The 18842-nt window shown below is 45.4% G+C and overlaps 3 protein-coding genes across 3 annotated transcripts in view; 2 read left to right on the forward strand and 1 right to left on the reverse strand.

Annotated features, from left to right (window-relative positions):
* Positions 1-18842, forward strand: part of LOC309564368 (uncharacterized protein) — a 770106-nt gene that overhangs the window by 47412 nt on the left and 703852 nt on the right. The window lies entirely within an intron of this gene.
* LOC309562836 (uncharacterized protein) overlaps positions 1-18842 on the forward strand; it is a 141599-nt gene that overhangs the window by 39790 nt on the left and 82967 nt on the right. The window lies entirely within an intron of this gene.
* The window catches only part of LOC309563380 (uncharacterized protein), a gene marked incomplete at its 3' end in the record, with an annotated part of 56844 nt that continues 49893 nt past the window's right edge, over positions 11892-18842 (reverse strand). Inside the window, exons 10-15 of the mRNA XM_082267774.1 lie at positions 16802-16918; positions 16239-16424; positions 16029-16152; positions 15567-15733; positions 15382-15484; positions 11892-12544 (exon numbers count right to left, since the gene is read on the reverse strand). Of these exons, the coding sequence (XP_082123900.1) occupies positions 11892-12544; positions 15382-15484; positions 15567-15733; positions 16029-16152; positions 16239-16424; positions 16802-16918 (1350 nt within the window). The remainder of the gene's footprint in view (positions 12545-15381; positions 15485-15566; positions 15734-16028; positions 16153-16238; positions 16425-16801; positions 16919-18842) is intronic.

The raw sequence follows: 18842 nt of genomic DNA on the forward strand, positions 1-18842 counted from the left end.
GGAGCGTAACCACTTGCCGACCACAATAAGTATATATACGTTGCGGTTTGCAAGTGGTTTACCGGGATTATGGCTGAAGTTATCAGCCATAATCCCATATCATTTTTTTTCAGCCGACGGCTGGCTTTTTCATTAAACCGTTACTAGCGGCTCACCCCACCTCCTGCTGCTTGCTGGTGTTTCTCGGGCTTACCATCTCCGCCGGTTCGGCCGCGAAAATGATCCGAAGGTGTGGCCGGTTGCTCCCATAGGTGATCAAAGATAGAATACTCTTTGATAACCTCTATGGCCTTAGAGGACCGGAGCGATGGCAGGATGTCACTTCCTGTCTAGGCTGGAAGTAGATATTTTTTTAACCACTTGGCGACCGCTCACTCGAGCTCTACTGTGGCAAAGTGGTTAGTTCCCGTCCAGCGACGTAGACCTATGTCGCTGGACTCCTCGCCTTGTGGGCGGCGCACGCGCGCCGCCCGAGGCTCGCTCCCGCTGTATTCAGTCACAGCGAGAGTCTGGCCAGGGGAGGAGAGGCGGTGATGACCGCCGCTCTTCCCTGATCGTCAGGGAATCGAGTGCGGAGATCCGCCCGCTTGTGTAAACAAAGCGGGCGGATCTCCTAAGTGACAAACAGTGACAGATTGCAGGGTTCAGCATAGCTGAACCTGCGATCTGTCCCTGTGTCACTCAGTCACCTCCCCCCACACATGTTAGTAAGCACCAGGCATACATTAACCCCTCCCTCTCCAATACAATTAACCCCTTCCCTGCCAGTGTCATTTTTACAGTAACAGTGCATATTTATAGCACTGATTACTGTAGTAATGTCACTGGTACCCCAAAAGTGTCAAAAATGTCAGTCAAGGGTCCGATCTGTCCGCCGCAATGTCGTAGTCCCGCAAAAAAAAAAAAAAGGCAGATCGCCGCCATAACTCGTAAAAAAAAAAAAAACACCAAAAATTACAGAAATCTTTCCTGTAGTTAGTAAACGCAATAACTTTTGCGCAAACCAATCAAAATACGCTTATTGCGATTTTTTTTTTTTTTTTTTTTTTACCAAAAATATGTAGCAGAAAACAAATTGGCCAAAAATGATAAAAAAATTTGATTTTTACATTTTTTTGGGGGGGAATTTCATATAAAAAATGTGAAAAATATTGTTATTTTTTTCAAAATTTTCGCTCTTTTTTTTGTTTATAGCGCAAAAAGTAAAAATCGCACAGGTGATCAAATACCACCTAAAGAAAGCTCTATTTGTGGGAAAAAAAAGACATACATTTTGTTTGGGTACGGCGTCGCACAACCGTGCAATTGTCAGTTAAACTCGCACAGTGCCGAATCGCAAAAAGTGGCCCAGACGTAAGACAGCAAAATCCTCCGGTGGTAAAGGGGTTAAAGCAAAAGATCAAAAAAAAAAAAAAAAAGTTTTTGATCTTTTGCTTTTAAAGGTAAATGAGAGATTTGCGGTCTTTTTGACCCCAGATTTATCCATAAAGAGGTCCTGTCATCCTTATTTCTATTACAAGGGATGTTTACATTCCTTGTAATAGAAATAAAAGTGATAAAAAAAAAAAAATGAAAAGGGACTAAATTTAAGTAAAATGAAGAAAAAACCTCTCCCGCCGCTCATAAAAGTGATCCCGCGGCAAATCTGCTGCTGGGACCACTTTTATGAGAAACGGGACCGCCCACCCTGTAAGAAAATGCCAGGGTTATGGCAGCTAACTGCTAGAACCCCGGTATGTAACGTCAAAATACCAACGTAATACTGCGTCGGGCGGTCCGGAAGTGGTTAAAGTGTGTTTTCTAAAAAAAAATTGCGTTTGCAAATACTGTGTGACAAAAAAATTGCATTGATCGCCATTTTATTCCCTAGGGTCTCGGCTAAAAAAAAAAAAAAAAGTTAAATGTTTGGGGGTTATAATAAATTTTCTAGCAAAAAATACTGATTTGAACTTATATACAAAAATTGCCAGAAAAAGTGGTTTATCAGGGCGAAGTGAAACACGTTGGAGGGTGTGGCCAGGTGGGAGCCCGGGCTGAGGCATACACCTCCTCACAGGGTTTTGCTGTTCTGTGTGACGTTTAGGACTTCCTTTCCCTACTGGATGATTTGAGCTGGGATGAGCTCTGTCCCTGTCGGCACTCCTGGAGGCTTATCATTTAAAAGGACCTGGCAGATCAATACAGGTATGGCACAGGACGTAGGTGTGCAAATGGGACCCAGTGTTTGGTGCACTGGCAAGTCTGCTGGCAAAATAAAGGTACATTGTTTTACACGACTCCATTGTGCCAATGTCTTTGGTTAACCACTTCTGGACGGGAAGGTTTTACCCCCTTAAAGCGGAGTTCCGGGCACAAAATCTGAATTTTTTATTTTGTGCCCCTCCGCTAGCTACACATAACCTGAAAATGAATTGGATAGTTATTTTTTTTTTTTTGTATACTCACCTTGTAATCGAAGATCGTAAATACTCACCTCAGGGTACTTCCTCCTCCAGCGCCGAGGCTCACCCCGTCACTTCCTGCCTCGCGATGATTCCTGGGAGCTGAACGTCATCGCTCCCAGGAATCAATGCAATGGCACCGGCCCCGCACGTCACTTCCGGGCGACGCGCCGGAAGTGACGAGAGGGGCCGGTGCGGCGCATTCTGGGAGAAGAAGACGCGGAAGAAGACGCAGAAGAGGACCGCGCCGGCTTCAGCTGCCCACAAGAGAGATGGAAACGCTGTGGAAGAAATTTTATAAGTAAGTATTTATTTCTTCTTGCAGGTAAGTGCGAACCGGGACAGATCAGAGGCTATCCATTGTGGAATGTGCTAGCCCTGACTGTCCCGGGGGTATGTTCATTAAAAAATGAGATCTGTGCCCGAAACTCCGCTTTAATGACCAGGTCATTTTTTGCGATACGGCACTGCGTTACTTTAACTGACAATTGAGCGGTCGTGCGACTCTGTACCCTAATAAAATTGATGTCCTTTTTTCCCACAAATAGAGATTTCTTTTGGTGATATTTGTTCACCTGTGTGTAATTTTTATTTTTTACGCTATAAGCAAAAAAAAAAAAGCCACAATTCTGAAAAAAAAATAATAATTTTTTTTTTACTTTCTGATATATAACATTCCCCCCCCAAAAAAAAATTAAAAATCATTTTTTTCATAATTTTAGGCCAATATGTATTCTGCTATATATTTTTGGTAAAAAAAAAAAAAAAAATCCCAATAAGTGTATGTTGATTGGTTTGCGAAAAAGTTATTGCATCTACAAACTAGGGGAAAGATTTGTCATTTTTATTTTTTTACTAGTAATGGCGGCGATCAGCGTTTTTTTTTTTTTTTTGCGGGACTGCAACATTGCCGTGGACAGATCGGACCCCTAACTGACATTTTTAACACTTTTGGGGGGACCAGTGACATTACTACAGTAATCAGTGCTAAAAATATGCACTGTTACTGTACTAACGGAAGGGGTTAACACCAGTGGTGATCAAAGGGTTAATTGTGTATCTAGGGGGGTGTTTTCTAACTGTGTGGGGAATGGGCTTATAGAATCAACACAGGGACCTGTGTTACTAAATAGTAAGGAACACAGGAGCCCAGTGTTGATTGCTGACAGAACAGCGGTCTGCCCTGTTTTATAACAGCAGACTGCCGTTCTGTGTTCCTGGGGAGTGATCGTGGGGCCCAAAGGCAACCGCAGATCAGCTTCCTGTCTAGCGAATGGCCGGCTGCGCGTGCCCCCACGCTCGCTCCTGGGGAGCGAAGTATGGGTTCTGCGATTCGCCCAGCAGAGCCACCTTGCCTCAGTATATCTGCGGCGGGCGGGCGGCAAGTGGTCAAAATTGTGCACACTCGTGGAATGGTGCTCAACTACAGTACCTAAAAATCTCCACAGGCGACGCTTTAAACGCCTTTTACAGGTTACCAGTTTAGAGTTAGAGGAGGTGTAGTGCTGGAATTATTGTTCTCGCTATAACGTTCGCGGCCTACGTTTGCGCCCACTTCTGCGTACACTGTCCCTTTTTTTTTTTTGTAATTTTCCTTTTTTACACTGTCCCTTTTTTTGTAATTTTTCTTTTTTTACACTGTCCCTTTTTTTTTTTTGCAATTTTCTTCTTTTACACTGTCCCTTTTTTTTTTTTTTTTTTTTTACACTGTCCCTTTTTTTTGTAATTTTCTTTTTTTACACTGTCCCTTTTTTTTGTAATTTTCTTTTTTTACACTGTCCCCTTTTTTTATAATTTTCTTTTTTTACACTGTCCCTTTTTTACTTTTTGTAATTTTTTCTTTTTTTACACTGTGCCTTTTTTTTGGTAAACATCCCTTGTAGTATATAAAACAAAACTACAGTGCAAAGCAAATTTAAACTAGTATGGTGAAAAAATTAGTCTATGTATCAACATTAATCAATATGCATAAGGCTGCGAAGGTAATTCATGAAGAATCCAAAAGAGGCAAAGTCCAGTGCAAAAAAAAAAAAAGTCAAGGAAAGATTCACAAACTCCCCATGTGAAGAAACAATTCTTGCAACAGAGTGTTCAGAGGTCATCAGAGGTCAGCCATCACCTCCCAATACAATCAATACTCACCAGATGGAATAGCTTCCCCTATAGCAGCATGCACGTGTCCTTAAGACAAATATCCAAACCACAGGCAAAGCGAACTCACTTGATATCCACTCCAGAAAAACCTCCTCGAAGGGTCAGGGCTGAAGTAAATAAAGCTCACCAAGAGGCAGAGAAACGCTTTGATTGGGTAGTATTTAATACAAGTAGGTTCAGCATTAAAAACATGGATAAAACAAAAGATTCCTACCTAAAAAAAAAAAAAAAAAAAAAAAGCTGCTGCCAACCCAGAAACGGATAGATACGTGAAACAGCACTAGGAGCTCCTCCCCTTTTCCCCCCAGGAATAAGGCATGACAGGTCCGCTTTATGGAGACATCTAGGGTCTATAGGACCCCAAGATATCTTCTCTACCTTGAAAAGTATGAGATTAATAAAAAAAAAAAAAAAAAAGATTGCTGCTTTCCAGGGGGAAAAAATTGCAGCGTTTACACCTGCCAAAACCCCCGAAATGATGTTGCTTCCAGCCTCCTAGGATCATAGAGATGGCCAGGGACCATTTGATCTAAAGCCAGCTCTATGGTAACCCAGCGCAGCCCCGAATCAGATCTCAGGCTCCCCAATCGTACGAGAGCGACAGTGGGTGGCTTTTACAAGAAAGGGAATGGCTGGCTGAAAATAAAGATACCCTGTTTCCCCCGAAAATAAGACAGTGTCTTATATTAATTTTTGCTCCCAAAGATGCGCTAGGTCTTATTTTCAGGGGATGTCTTATTTTTCCATGAAGAAGAAGAATACGGTACACATTTATTGTTGAACAAAAAAAAGGAAATGTATTACCTGTATACGGTACGGTAGTAGTTGTCATCACAAACCAGCAAATTGCATCCTCCCCCCTCTGATCCTCCTGTGTCATTTTGATTGCCCCCTCTGATCCTCCTGTGTCAGTTTGATTCCCCCCCTTCTGATCCTCCTGTGTCATTTTGATTGCCCCCTCTGATCCTCCTGTGTCATTTTAAGTTATCCCACTCCCCCCCACCCCTGTGCCAGTGGACACCTTCACCAGACATCCACCCCACCCCTTTATCAGACATTTCCCCCCTACCTCAGTCACCCCTGTGTGTCCACACAATGTGCCCGACTCCTGCCCCGCGTGACTCTCTGTCTAATTGTGAGTCAGCCAGACTCTGTCAGGGCAGAGCGAGCAGCAGGCGGCAGCTTGTCCTGGCGGCGGCGCGGGCTCTCCGATTAAAAGAGACCTCACACTTCCTGTCTGCTCCGGCTGCGTTGCGGCCAACAGTGAGCTGCGTGGCGGCTCCCGCCGCTACGGTCCAGAGTTACGGCGGTAGCTTCGTGGGGCCTTATTATCGGGGTGACCTTATTTTCGGGGGAGGCCTTATTGGCGGGGAGGTCTTATTTTCGGGGGATGCCTTATATTTCAGCGAGAGGCAAAATTGTAAGTAGGTCTTATTTTCGGGGGGATGTCTTACTTTCGGGGAAACAGGGTATCTGGATGATGCCTGTAGCTGCAGGCATTATCCAGATATCTCCACTTGAAGTCCAGGACATCACATGACATCCTACGGGTGGGAAGTGGTTATGTGATATGGGAAATATACTCATTATCACAATACAGATACATACACAACACCACCGGACCTCGCCGGCGTGATGACGTCACTGCTATGGCCCCACTCTAACGCATTTCGTTCAATAGAACGTCCTGGACTGATGGGACAAGTCGTTTTCACAAAGATGTGAAAGAATGTTTGTTTGTGCTTTCTTTTCAGCTCATAGGCAGTGACAAGAACACGTAGGTGCCATGCAGGACTTCTGCAGACTTGATAGTGTATCGGTCTGCTTGTACCCCGTATGGGCAGGCGGATACACACTGACAAGAAGAGACAATGCTCTATCAGAGGGCTCAGCAGTTCCCTGGTAGTTCATTGAGAACTACAAGCCAACAGCCGCAAAGGCTGTCAGTGTTTGTACAGCCATGGCCAAGAGTTTTAAGAATAACACAAATAATTTTCAGTCTGCTGCTTCAGTGTTTTTGGATCTTTTTGTCAGATGTTACTATGGTATACGGAGGTAGAATTACAAGCATTTCATAAGTGTCAAAGGCTTTTATTAGCAATTACCTTAACTTTATGTAAAGGGTCAATAATTGCAGTGTTGACCCTTCTTTTTCAAGACCTCTACAATTCTCTCTGGCATGCTGTCAGTCATTTTCTGGGCCACATCCTAACCAACGGCAGCCCATTCTTGCATAATCAATGCTTGGAGTTTATTAGAATTTGTCCGCCACTTGAGGATGGACTACAAGTTCTCAATGAGATTAAGATCTGGGAAGTTTCCTGGCCATGGACCCAAAATTTTTACATTTTGTTCCCCAAGCCACTTCGTTATCACTTTTGCCTTATGGTAAGGTGCTCCATCATGATGGAAAAGGCATTGTACCTCACCAAACTGTTCTTGGATGGTTGGGAGAAGTTGCTCTTGAAGGATGTTTTTGTACCATTCTTTATTCATGGCGGTGTTCTTAGGCAAAATTGTGAGTGAGCCCACTCCCTTGGCGAAGAAGCGACCCCACACGTTAATGGTCTCAGGATGCTTTACTGTTGGCATGACACAGGACTGATGGTAGCACTCATCTTTTCTTCTCCAGTACAAGGTGTTTTCCGGATGCCCCAATCTGAAAGAGGATTCATCAAAGAAAATGACTTTACCCCAGTCTTCAGCAGTCCAATCCCTGTACCTTTTGCAGAATATTGGTTTGTCCCTGATGTTTTTCCTGGAGAGAAGTGGCTTCTTTGCTGCCCTTCTTGACACCAGGTCATCCTCCAAAAGTCTTCCCCTCGCTGTGCTTGCAGATGCACTCACACCTGCCTGCTGCCATTTCTGAGCAAGCTCTGCACTGGTGGTGCCCCGATCCCACAGCTGAATCAACTGTAGGAGATGGTCTTGCCACTTGCTGTTCTTTCTTGGGCACTCTGAAGCCTTCTTCACAACAATTGAACCTCTCTCCTTGAAGTTCTTGATGATCTGATGAATGGTTGATTTAGGTGCAATCTTAAGGCCCGTACACACGATAAGAAATTCTGAAGGGAAATTTCGTCCGACGACCGATCTGCCGATTTTTCGGATTGTTAGTATGGTGCTTTCGACAGCCAACTCCGACTTTTCGGCTGACAAAATCCTGATGTGCAGGCTATAAAATTTTTGTCGTCCGTAATATAAGTCCGATTTTCGTTTCATTAGCACAGATTTCGACGGAAAAAAAATCTTAAGAGAAAGACTAGGCATGCTCAAAGAAGAAAGAACACATACAAAGCAATCCAACACATGACATCACTTCTGAAGTAGAATTCTGTCGTACGGGAAAATTCGTATGAAAATAACCTCTTCACTTTCCACATCAGACTAGCATGCCACAAAAAACGGACGACAGATTGTGCGATTATCTGATCGTGTGTACAGGGCTTTAGTAGCAAAAATATCCTGGCCTGTGAATCCCTTTTTGTGCAAAGCAATCATGACTGCACAGGTTTCCTTGCAGGTAACCATGGTTAACCAAGAAAGAACTAGGATTTCAAGCACCATCCTCCTTTTAAAGCTTCCAGCCTGGTATTCTAACCTAATCAGCATTACAGAGTGATTTCCAGCCTTGTCCTCGTCAACACTGACACCTGTGTTAATGAGTGAATCACTGACATGAGGTCAGCTGGTCCTTTTGTGGCAGGGCTGAAATGCAGTGCAAATTTTTTTTTTTTTTGGGGGATTCAATTCATTTTTATGGCAGAGAGAGACTTTCTAAACAAGGGTCCAGTTTACTGTCCCTCAGACTTTAGGGGGGCCAAAATGTGGCCACTGAAGAAAATCCAGATGTCAGTGGGAAAATACAATGCCCCATCTACGGTGGTCAGTGGGAGGAACTGTGCCCCATCATTGGTGTCATTTGGCCCCATTTTCGGTATTATTGGGAGAAACTGTGCCCCATTGTTGGCATCTTTGGGAGGAATTGTGCCCCTTAATTGGTGTCATTGGTTCCCATTGTTGTTGTCACTGGGAAAAATTGTGCCCCATTAGTGGTGTCAGTAGAAAGGGATAGTGACCCATCATTGGTGTAAGTGGATGAAATGGTGCCCCAAGGGCCAGATAAAAGCAAGCAAAGGGCCGCATCTGGCCCCCGGCACACAGTTTGGAGACCACTGGTTTAAGAGTTATTCAATGTACCTTCAGGTTACTAGTTAAAAAGTGTATTTTACTTTGATTTAATAAAGACCTGTATAGGAGGGCGGTTGCACTGTACCACGGAGGATTCTTTTTACACAGGCAGTTACTGACTTCTAATAGAAGGGTCAAATCATCCTGGATATTGAACATGCGGTGAAGGAACATTGTGATGGGGTTTCCTAAAGTGGGATGATCTACACTGTAAAGAAAGGAAGACATACCCCAATCTCTCTATTTCACTTTGGATGGTGGACTTTTTATGTGAACCCTTTATAAACTGTTTTTTGATTTATTGTCACTCTTATGGGTGAATTCTGGAAAAGCTGCCTAGACTCTGTACTCTCTCTGCCCTTTAAAAAGAGACTCTCACCCCCTCTGAACAAGCCGGCATGCCAAGATCCCTTCCACCAGTGCCAGTGGGTATCCTGCCCCTCTACAGCTCTGTGTCACCCCTGTGTCTTACTATGACACTGCCTACCCAGCTGCAATACCCAAATCCTGGTTAGCCAGGTCTGCCCCCTACTGTCCATGGCAGTGCAAAAAACGGATAGGATGAGAAAACAATAGCCGCACACACAATTAGCCCTAACGGGTAAATCTGAACTATCATAACCATAAGTGTGGAAATTAGGATTTCCTACAAATGCCTATCCCGGACTTCGTCCCCTGACAGCTTTCAGTAAGACAATGCTCACCACCATTGGGAGTCCTGAGAATAGCCTGAAGCTGATTAGCTTACCTGCGTATGCGGGGAGCCAAGGGTGGCACTGTCACGAATGATGCCCACTAGGGGTCGACCGATTATCAGCAAAGCCGATGTATCGAGGGCCGATATGCACTTTTCACAATATATCGGAATCGGCCCCGGAGGTTACCGATTTTGCCGATATTTCGAGAAAGTGCATGTACTGGAGTGATGCCTGCAGCTAGAGGCATCACCCCGGTACCGTCGTCCATAGCTGACAGTCGGCTGTCTTGTAATGACAATCGATGTGGCTGAGAAGCCTCTTGGCGGTCATTACAAGGAGCGGGAGGGGACGCCCCCCACCCCCCTCCCGCCGCCTTCCGGAGACCCGGGCAACCAGCCTGCACGGCCACGGAAGACCGATCAAAGCCGCATTCGGCTCTGATCGGATCTCCATGCAAAAACCCAGGAAGTGATGTCATGAGTGACATTACTTCCGGGTATTGTCTGCCGCCAGATTGAAAAAAAAAAATGACAGCATTCAAAACAGCCAAACTTGGCGTTTTAAATGCTTTTAAGTGCAGAGGAGGGGTTTGGGGTCTTTTAGACAGCCGGATCCCTCCACAAAAGTACCTGTCAAAAAAAAAAAAAAATTTTTAAATATGTTTTAAATGTACGCCAATATCAGCCAATACCGATATGCATTGGCCAAAATATCGGTATCGGCAATGAAAAACCGATATTGGTCGATCACTACTGCCCACCCTAAGCATCTCCCGCCCAACTAGATTAGAAAGCAGGTACTGCAAGCCAGGTTTTCATTTTCAATAAACACACAAACAGAAGAGCACTTAGAATCAAGCTTGTCAGTGAAGAACGCCCAATGGTCAATGATCACTAATAACAGCGCAATGACAGCAAAAAGCCTCATGGTTATTGTGATAAAAAATCCAGTCTTCATTCGCCAACATAAACAGGGATAAAACAACAGATAAAAACCGTATAGTGGCCGCCTGGATGGAAAACCTTGTTGCTTCACTGAGGCTGCGTCTGCTTCCTTGTCTCACAGAGGGGAATTACCACGGATGCCGGTGAAATGGCAATGCAAAAGAAGTAGTGGAACCGCACCCAGGTAGATGAAAACAATTGGAATACTTTATTCTTCAAATCAAAATGTGAACAGACAGTGCAGGGAACAGGTAATCCAGGTTAACGCGTTTCACGGCGCACACAGCCGCTTACTCATAACCCTGAAATGGCAATGACTGGGATGGAGCTCTGGGCAGGGGAAACGCTGGATGTCCCAGGTGCGACCGATTGGCAGATGGACTGGAGCCGAAGGGAGGGATGAAGGCAGCGTTCCAGGTCCATGAAACACACTGAGTAACCAGATGTAAACAGGGAGAACGGTGATGACGTCAATCACCGCGCCAGGAAGCCGGACATCAGCCTGAGGAGCGAGGGAAAGCCAAGTCAAGTTGGTCCCGTCACGATGGCAACATGTTTCGTGCACCTGCGCCTTGTCAATCCGTGGTCCATCTGCCGATCGGTCGCCTCTGGGACATCCAGCGTTTCCCCTGCCTGGAGCTCCATCCTGGTCATTACCATTTCACCGGGCATCCGTGGTCACCCCCCTCTGTGTGACAAGGAAGTAGATGCAGCACCAGTGAAGCAGCAAGGTTTTCCATCCAGGTGGCCACTATAAGGTTTTTATCTGTTGTTTTATCCCTGTTTATGTTGGCGAATAAAGACTGGATTTTTTCTGACAAGCACCGTGGGGCTTCTTGCTGTCATTGCACCGTTATTAGTGATCACTGACCATTGGGCTTTCTGCACCGACAAGCTTGATTCTAAGCACTCTTCTGTTTCTGCGTTTATTGACTTAATGACTCCCCTTCCCATGGAGGTTTTACGAGCAGCTAAGACAATCTAGGCCAGTGATGGCGAATCTTGGCACCCCAGATGTTTTGGAACTACATTTCCCATGATGCTCATATGCACTCTGCAGTGTACTTTGTAGTTGAGCATCATGGGAAATGTAGTTCCAAAACATCTGGAGCGTCAAGTTTCGCTATCCCTGATCTAGGCTGTCTACTTCACCGTCATCTTCTTAGCAGGCACCAGATCTTCTTGTGTGGAGGTTTTCCCTTTAACCTGGCTGTATGGCCTCCATGGCTAAGCCCAATTGGTGGGATGAAACGCGTTGGACGGTGGACTGGACGGAGCTGGGCTTAGGCTGCTTTTACCAAAGGGTTTGCTGGCGTGCGGCAATTGGGGCATTTCTCTTGCTGGCCGAATGGCAGATTCCAGAAAGGTAAAAATAACAATTTTGGGCGCTAAAAAGGAATAAATAAAATAAATAAGGGTGTCTTTATATATCTTCTAGGAGTCTTACTTTTAAAGTCAAAACGTCAAACCACTTTATGCCTTAAGTGAACCCGTTGATGGCTAAAAAGATAAGCTCTCCGGCTGAAACACTTTCCGCACTCCGGACAGCAAAACTGCTTCTGGCCCGCGTGGGTCGATTCGTGGCTGACCAGAGCCCTCTTCACGGCAAACCGCTTCCCGCACTCCGTACATGCGTAGGGCTTCTCCCCTGTGTGCTGCCTTTCATGTTCCACAAGGTGTGATTTCTGGGCAAAGCACCTCCCGCACAAGGGGCAGGAAAACGTATTTTCGTTGTTGTGAATCCTCTGATGTCGGACGAGGGATATCTTATGACCAAAACGTTTGCCGCATTCGGAACAGAAGTAAGGCTTCTCCCAGGTGTGCATGAGCTGCCTGTGTCTGTCGAGGCTCGACTGTTTACTGAAACACTTCCCGCACTCCAAACACAGGAATGCTTCATCTTCTCCTTCGGGTACACGATGGGTAAGCGGGGCGGGGAGCCTCCCGCCGTACGTAAATGGTGGAAAGGGCTCATCAGCACCGTGCCATCCCTGACGAAGATTGCGGGAAGTAGGGTTTAATATGGGGTAATCTGCCGCTATGTCATAATCTTTTATTTTACCATCTGGAGCGATAAAAGGAAGTTTCTTCTTTTTGCACCTCTTGTATCTTCGATCTGGAAGCAATTACAAATAAACAGGAACGTTTAAAGTAACGTTAAACCCTCTATAATAAAATTTATTTTAAACCACTTCAAAACAGTGCACTTTCACCCCCTTTCCTGCCCAGACCAATTTTCAGCTTTCAGCGCTCTCACACTTTGAATGACAATTGCGCGGTCATGCAACACTGTACCCAAATTTAAATTTTATCATTTTTTTCACACAAATAGAGCTTTCTTTTGGTGGTATTTATTCACCACTGAGATTTTTTATTTCTTACTAAAAAAAAAAAAAGGAAAAAAGACAAAAAAGTTTAGGAGTGGTTTAGGAGTGTGTCTATGGGAATATTTGACCATTCTTCCAGAAGCGCATTTGTAAGGTCATGCACTGATGTTGAACGAGAAGGCCTGGCTCGCAGCCTGTGCTCTAATTCACCCCAAAGGTGTTCTATCGGGTTGAAGTCAGACCAGTCAGGTTCCTCCACCCCAAACTCGCTCATCCATGTCTTGATGGACCTTGCTTTGTGCACTGGTGCGCAGTCATGTTGGAACAGGAAGGGGCCATCCCCAAACTGTTCCCACAAAGTTGGGAGCGTGAAATTGTCCAAAATGTCTTGGTATGCTGACGCCTTAAGAGTTCCCTTCACTGGAACTAAGGGGGCCAAGTCCAATCGCTGAAAAACAACCCCACACCATAAGCACAAAGCAAGGTCCATAAAGACATGGATGAGCAAGTGTTAGGAACGCTCCCTGAGCACACTGATGTGCTGTCATGAGTCTGCCATCTAAGGGTTAACCTAGTGCAGACTAATTGCAGTAATTGGCAACGGGCTGCCTTATTTAAACACCTCAGCAGCACTGTGTCTTTGCTGTCTTGTCTGCATCTCCTCCGATGTTCCTGAAACCTACATCCTGTTACCAACTTGATACCCGTTTGACCTTTGGCTTGTTCCTGACTTCGTTGATCTGCTGCCTTGACCGGTTTCCCCTTGGTGGGGCGACCCTGAGGACTGCGACCTGGTATTCACACGCAGCGAAGTCCATCCTCACCACTAGAGGCTCTGGTGAAAACCGGTGGATACTTAGACTCCGCACCTCAGGCTAGCCTATGCCACTCACCTTGGGGGTTCCCGTCCAAGCTCCGCCCTCTGACCCTCACTAGGTCTTCCTCTGCTGTCAGGCTACCACATGAACCCTAAAAGCGAGATTGGGGTGGAGGAACTTGACTGGCCTGCACAGAGTCCTGACTTCAACCCGAAAGAACACCTTTGGGGTGAAGTAGAGCTGAGACTGCGAGCCAGGCCTTCTCGCTCTCGTTCGTGCATGACCTCACAAATACACTTCTGGAAGAATGGGCAATAATTCCTATAGACACACTCCTGCTTGTGGACAGCCTTCCCAGAAGAGTTGAAGCTGTTATAGCTGCAAAGGATGGGCCAACTCAATGATGAACCCTACGGACTAAGACTGGGATGCCGTTAAAGGTCATGTGTGTGTAAAGGCAGGCGTCCCAATACTTTTGACAAAACAGTGTACGTACATACACGAGAAAAACAATATTAAAGCCTCCAGAAAAATGGTCTAAGTTGATTTTGTTTTGGTATCACCACTATGTGTGTTTAAATGAAACAAACTGAATTCTAATCTCAATTTCGATCACAAGTTTTTTTTCTTTTTTTTAAATAATGCAGGTCCTACAGTTACCAACTGTGTGACTACTGTAGTTTTTTATTCCAGATGTAGCACCCTCCTAGGTAGGTGCTAGGTAAAAGCACCTTATGCTCCTTCTGCTTATCAGGGAAGCCTGATCTATTAGGTTGCCTGTTACATGTTTCCAGGTGTGATTCACTGGATCTGAGAGTGTCCCCACTGCATCCAATAAGGGAGCTTGTTGGACAGTGGAGGAAACCAGGCCAGTGACACATTGGCTTTTGTGGGAGTCTCAGTGGGTGGGCACTCTTGCAATGCATCCTGGGATTGCTCATTAAAGCTGGGGGGACATGTGACAGGGCGTCTTTGGTGGGAAGCAGAGTCCCAGGAGGAGGCAGACGGCTGTCTCTCCTCCTGCTGTATGAGGAAAGTGGTCTTAGGCGGTCAGCCTAGTGAACCAGGAGTGGAGCTGAGCTGCAGAGGATCCAGTACAGCTGACAGTGGAGCTGCTGGCAAAGTCTTCTGGGAAAAACAGTGTCCGTGAGTACCAGGGGACTTGCCAAAGGGTCTGCCCAGGAAGGGGGATCACTCCAGTGAAGTCAGAGGATCAAGGGGTCAGCTCACACAAAGTGTAAGAGTAAAGGGGGTGCCGTATAGAACCCTGAAGAGTAGGGACAAAGGGGGTGCTAAGTAGGACCCCGAAGAGCGATTCACAATACAGTACAGTTCACTTAAATCTATCTTCACTAAAGTGGCAAGGTGAAGCAGCGGCCTTGCCGCATCCAGTGTTAACCAGAAGTCCCAGCAACTTGTGCATAGTTATTCAGTTGGAGTATCCCACTCATCCCTTCTCCTATCCCAGTTCTCAAATAAATCAACAAAAAACCAAAACCTCTGGACTGTTTTGTGACTGAGCCAAGCACTTAGAATATGCTAAATCGTCAAGTTGTTGCTATAGGTAACCCAGGGGAACCAATAACCAGCAGCTCCCACGGGAGTAGTGCTACACAAAAAAAGACAAAGGGGGTCTACGATCAGCATTCTTAGATAAAATGATCAAAATTATAAGTGGTAGGATCCATTTGGTAATTTTTGGCTCCTGAATCCCCCACTGGATGGAAGGGGGGAGAAGAAGAGATTGTTTTAGTGACTGAACAAGGAGAATCTGGGATTCTTCTATGGATTTACTGTTTATTACTCACCTGTGCTGATCTCTGGAGGGGTTTCCTCGACCGCACACGTCTCATCATCCCTCACCTCCTCATCATAAAGATCTTCAACTTTAATAACAATCACATCTTCCGTCTATAAAAGATGCAAGTACTTTTACAACATTACAAAGTTGCTAAAACAGTTTAATATAGATTTAGGATCAATTCTCACCCACCTCGAAATCCTCAGAGATAACGGGATCTTCATGATTCTTGTTGTCAATAAAATCTTCAGCTTCATCTACCTGATCATCCTCCGAGATGCTGTAGTCCTCTTGTGTGGAGTCCCGGGAATACAGAGGACGGGGAGATCTCTCTGGGGGATTTCTGTTCCTGGATCCATCTGTAGGAAACACACACACTGACTGAATACATTGTTTCTATATCTTTATATCAGAGGATGTGTGTATCTAGGGGGATCCTCAATACAAGAAATTAATGTCTCCTGTTACCCTGTGATGTGAGGGGCGGCCGCTTCTCCATCATGACGTCCTTGTAGAGATCCTTGTGTCCTTCTATATACTCCCACTCCTCCATGGAGATACAACCTGTGATATCCTGACACACTATGGCCATAGATCGGAGGATGTGTGTATCTAGGGGGATCCTCATTACAAGAAATGAAAGTCTCCTCTTACCCGGTGATGTGAGGGGTGGCCGCTTCTCCATCATGACGTCCTTGTAGAGTTCCTTGTGTCCTTCTATATACTCCCACTCCTCCATGGAGAAATAGACAGTGACATCCTGACACCTTATAGGAACCTGACACACACAATGATACAGTCACCATCCAGACACATCCCTTGTCTGTTACTGGATAATGTCCCAGAATTCCCGGCACCGCTCACCTCTCCTGTCAGCAGCTCAATGATCTTCTGGGTGACTTCTAGAATCTTTGTGCCATTGTTTCCCTCTGATGTCAGGGAGGAAGGTGGAGGCTTCATGATGGAACCCCAACTCAATCTTCCTGATAAATGGAGATGGGTGCTGGGTGTCACATGATCACCAGATGTCTTTTTCACCACTGTGTAATCCTGTGTATAAAAAGATAAAGTTCTACAATAGCTAAGGGGGGATAACAATCTGGGTGTTATAGTTAATATTACCAGAAACCTTTGTTTCCCTAGTCAAGTCTGTGTTTTATTAATAGAGATAAGAGTGATGTCATGTGACGCCCCAGAATCCTCCTCACCTCTCCCGTCAGGTCTGTGTTTTATTAATAGAGATAAGAGTGATGTCATGTGACGCCCCAGAATCCTCCTCACCTCTCCGGTCAGCTCTGTGTTTTATTAATAGAGATAAGAGTGATGTCATGTGACCTCCCAGAATCCTCCTCACCTCTCCGGTCAGGTCTCTGTTTTATTAATAGAGATAAGAGTGATGTCATGAGACCTCCCAGAATCCTCCTCACCTCTCCAGTCAGCAGGTAGATGATCTCCAGGGTGAGGTTCAGTATCCTCTCTGTCATCTTATCCACTCTCTTTGCATTAGCCATGATTATGGATCCAGTTTCTTCTAGAAGTGACCCCTTGGGAAATCTCAGCAGAGGCAATCATGTGAAGCACTAGAATGTATTTAAAAGAGAAGACTTACAAATGAATATTGCAGTGGCCTTCAGTTCTAGGATCTTCTTCCGATTGTTTCCTGCATCGACTATTGTTGCTTTTTCTGTAACTGCTGTGGAACAAAAAAATAGAACTGCAATTAGTGAGAGAGGAATGGAAGAGAGAGAGAGAGGGGAAATGAGGAGAGAGGAAAGGCAATCAGAAGAAGCAATTGCTGATCATCAGAACAACTATAAATGTAAAACCCAACTCCAGACTTTGTTTTAAGAATAGGAGCCCTAGACAATTTTAAAGCGCTGGTTGCAATACTCATCTCCTGTGCTTCACCCCCTCAGTAATCCCATTCTGTGCCATGAAATATCCTAGGTCTTCTGGGCTAAATGAAACTCCGCAAGAATAAACTGTGAAAGTACATGTAAAACAACCCATTTGAGGCAAAATATTTATGTATACATGTATAAAAGGGGAAAAAAAAGGATTTATGTGTTTTTATAAGCGATTACATTCCACCTGCTCTCCGCTGCATAAGGAACTCGGAGAGCTGGGAGAGGAGAAACAGCAGTGCATTAGTCCTCCCAGTGAACGTCTGTGCAGGGGGGTTCGTGTCAGCACAAATCTATTAATTGAAGGAGAGCAGGCCCAAGTTCCCAGCACATAAGAGAACTAACCAGGGTGTGTTCTCCCGCTTAGCGTGGTCAGCTTTTTAATAGGAAAGTAGAGAGACTAGAAGGAACAGCAGGGATTTCACACAAAGGAAGCAATAGAAAGAGAATTGGATACTTTTTCATACAAAGTATATGGTACAAAGGTGCAGATCAGGAATATGAAAGGTTAGGGTAACAGCTTAAAATGCACAGTACACACCTTTAGGAAGGGGGGCCATAACACCTTGTACTCACAACGCAGAGAGCAGCGCTGACTTTATCACGTCAGCCCGCTGTTTCGGGACCGCCCACCGACAGGAGAAGATCCGATGAGGAGGAGGAGCCTGTGCATCATGAGAACATCATGAAGGTTTCCCAGGGGTGGGGGAGAGGGGGCAGAGCGGGAAATGGGCATTAAACATGCACTCCAGCCAAAAGCGATTTTTGATTTCCTGTACACACTGCCCCCCCCCCCCCGCCCCTTACACTAAGCCTGTATCAGATCTAATGGGGAACAGGTAGCAGGTGCAAAGCTCCCTGGGATGAGCAGTCTTTCAGGCACAGATACCAAATCCAGTGTGGTAGTGACAAACAGTGCGGTGTTTATTGGTGCTATATACAAGTCTATATACAGGTGCCGTACAGTGCTTTAAGGAAAACAAGCAGGAATAATAATAATAATAATAATAAACAAAAGGCTAGCCGTGTCCCGTCGCTTACTACACACAATGCAGTCCCTCACTAACACAGACTGAGCAAGCCTACAAAACACACAAACTGGTCGTTTTACTGACCTTCCGCTCTCATAGACAAACGGTGTCTGTTTTCCCAGGCTGAGAGAGCCCTGGCTGTCTGTATCAGGTGAGTTTAAATTGGCCTGGGGAAGAGGACCAAGACCTGAACTGGATCATGGATCAGAGATCCCTAAAAGGTATACGAGAGATGCCTGGGAGATGTATAAACCCCGAACAGGACTTTTCCTGGCTCTCTCTGGGACGCTCTGCTACATAACTATTATAAAATGTACCATCACTAGCGGATACTAACAATGAAATAGAATAATCCCTACTTATACTCCCCACACTCCCCCATTTCTCTGTCCCTCATTGAAGCCGAATGTGTCAACCCTAAGTATGCTCCATGTCATAGCTTACACAGGTTTGAGGAGTTCTCATGTGACTGTGTTCGGCTCTACTGATTGGCCTCTAAGGCCAGAGCACTAAATGCTGGGAGCTAGGGGAAG

Source organism: Pelophylax lessonae, assembly GCF_965119305.1.
Source record: "Pelophylax lessonae genome assembly, chromosome: 9".
Classification (NCBI taxonomy): Eukaryota; Metazoa; Chordata; class Amphibia; order Anura; family Ranidae; genus Pelophylax; species Pelophylax lessonae.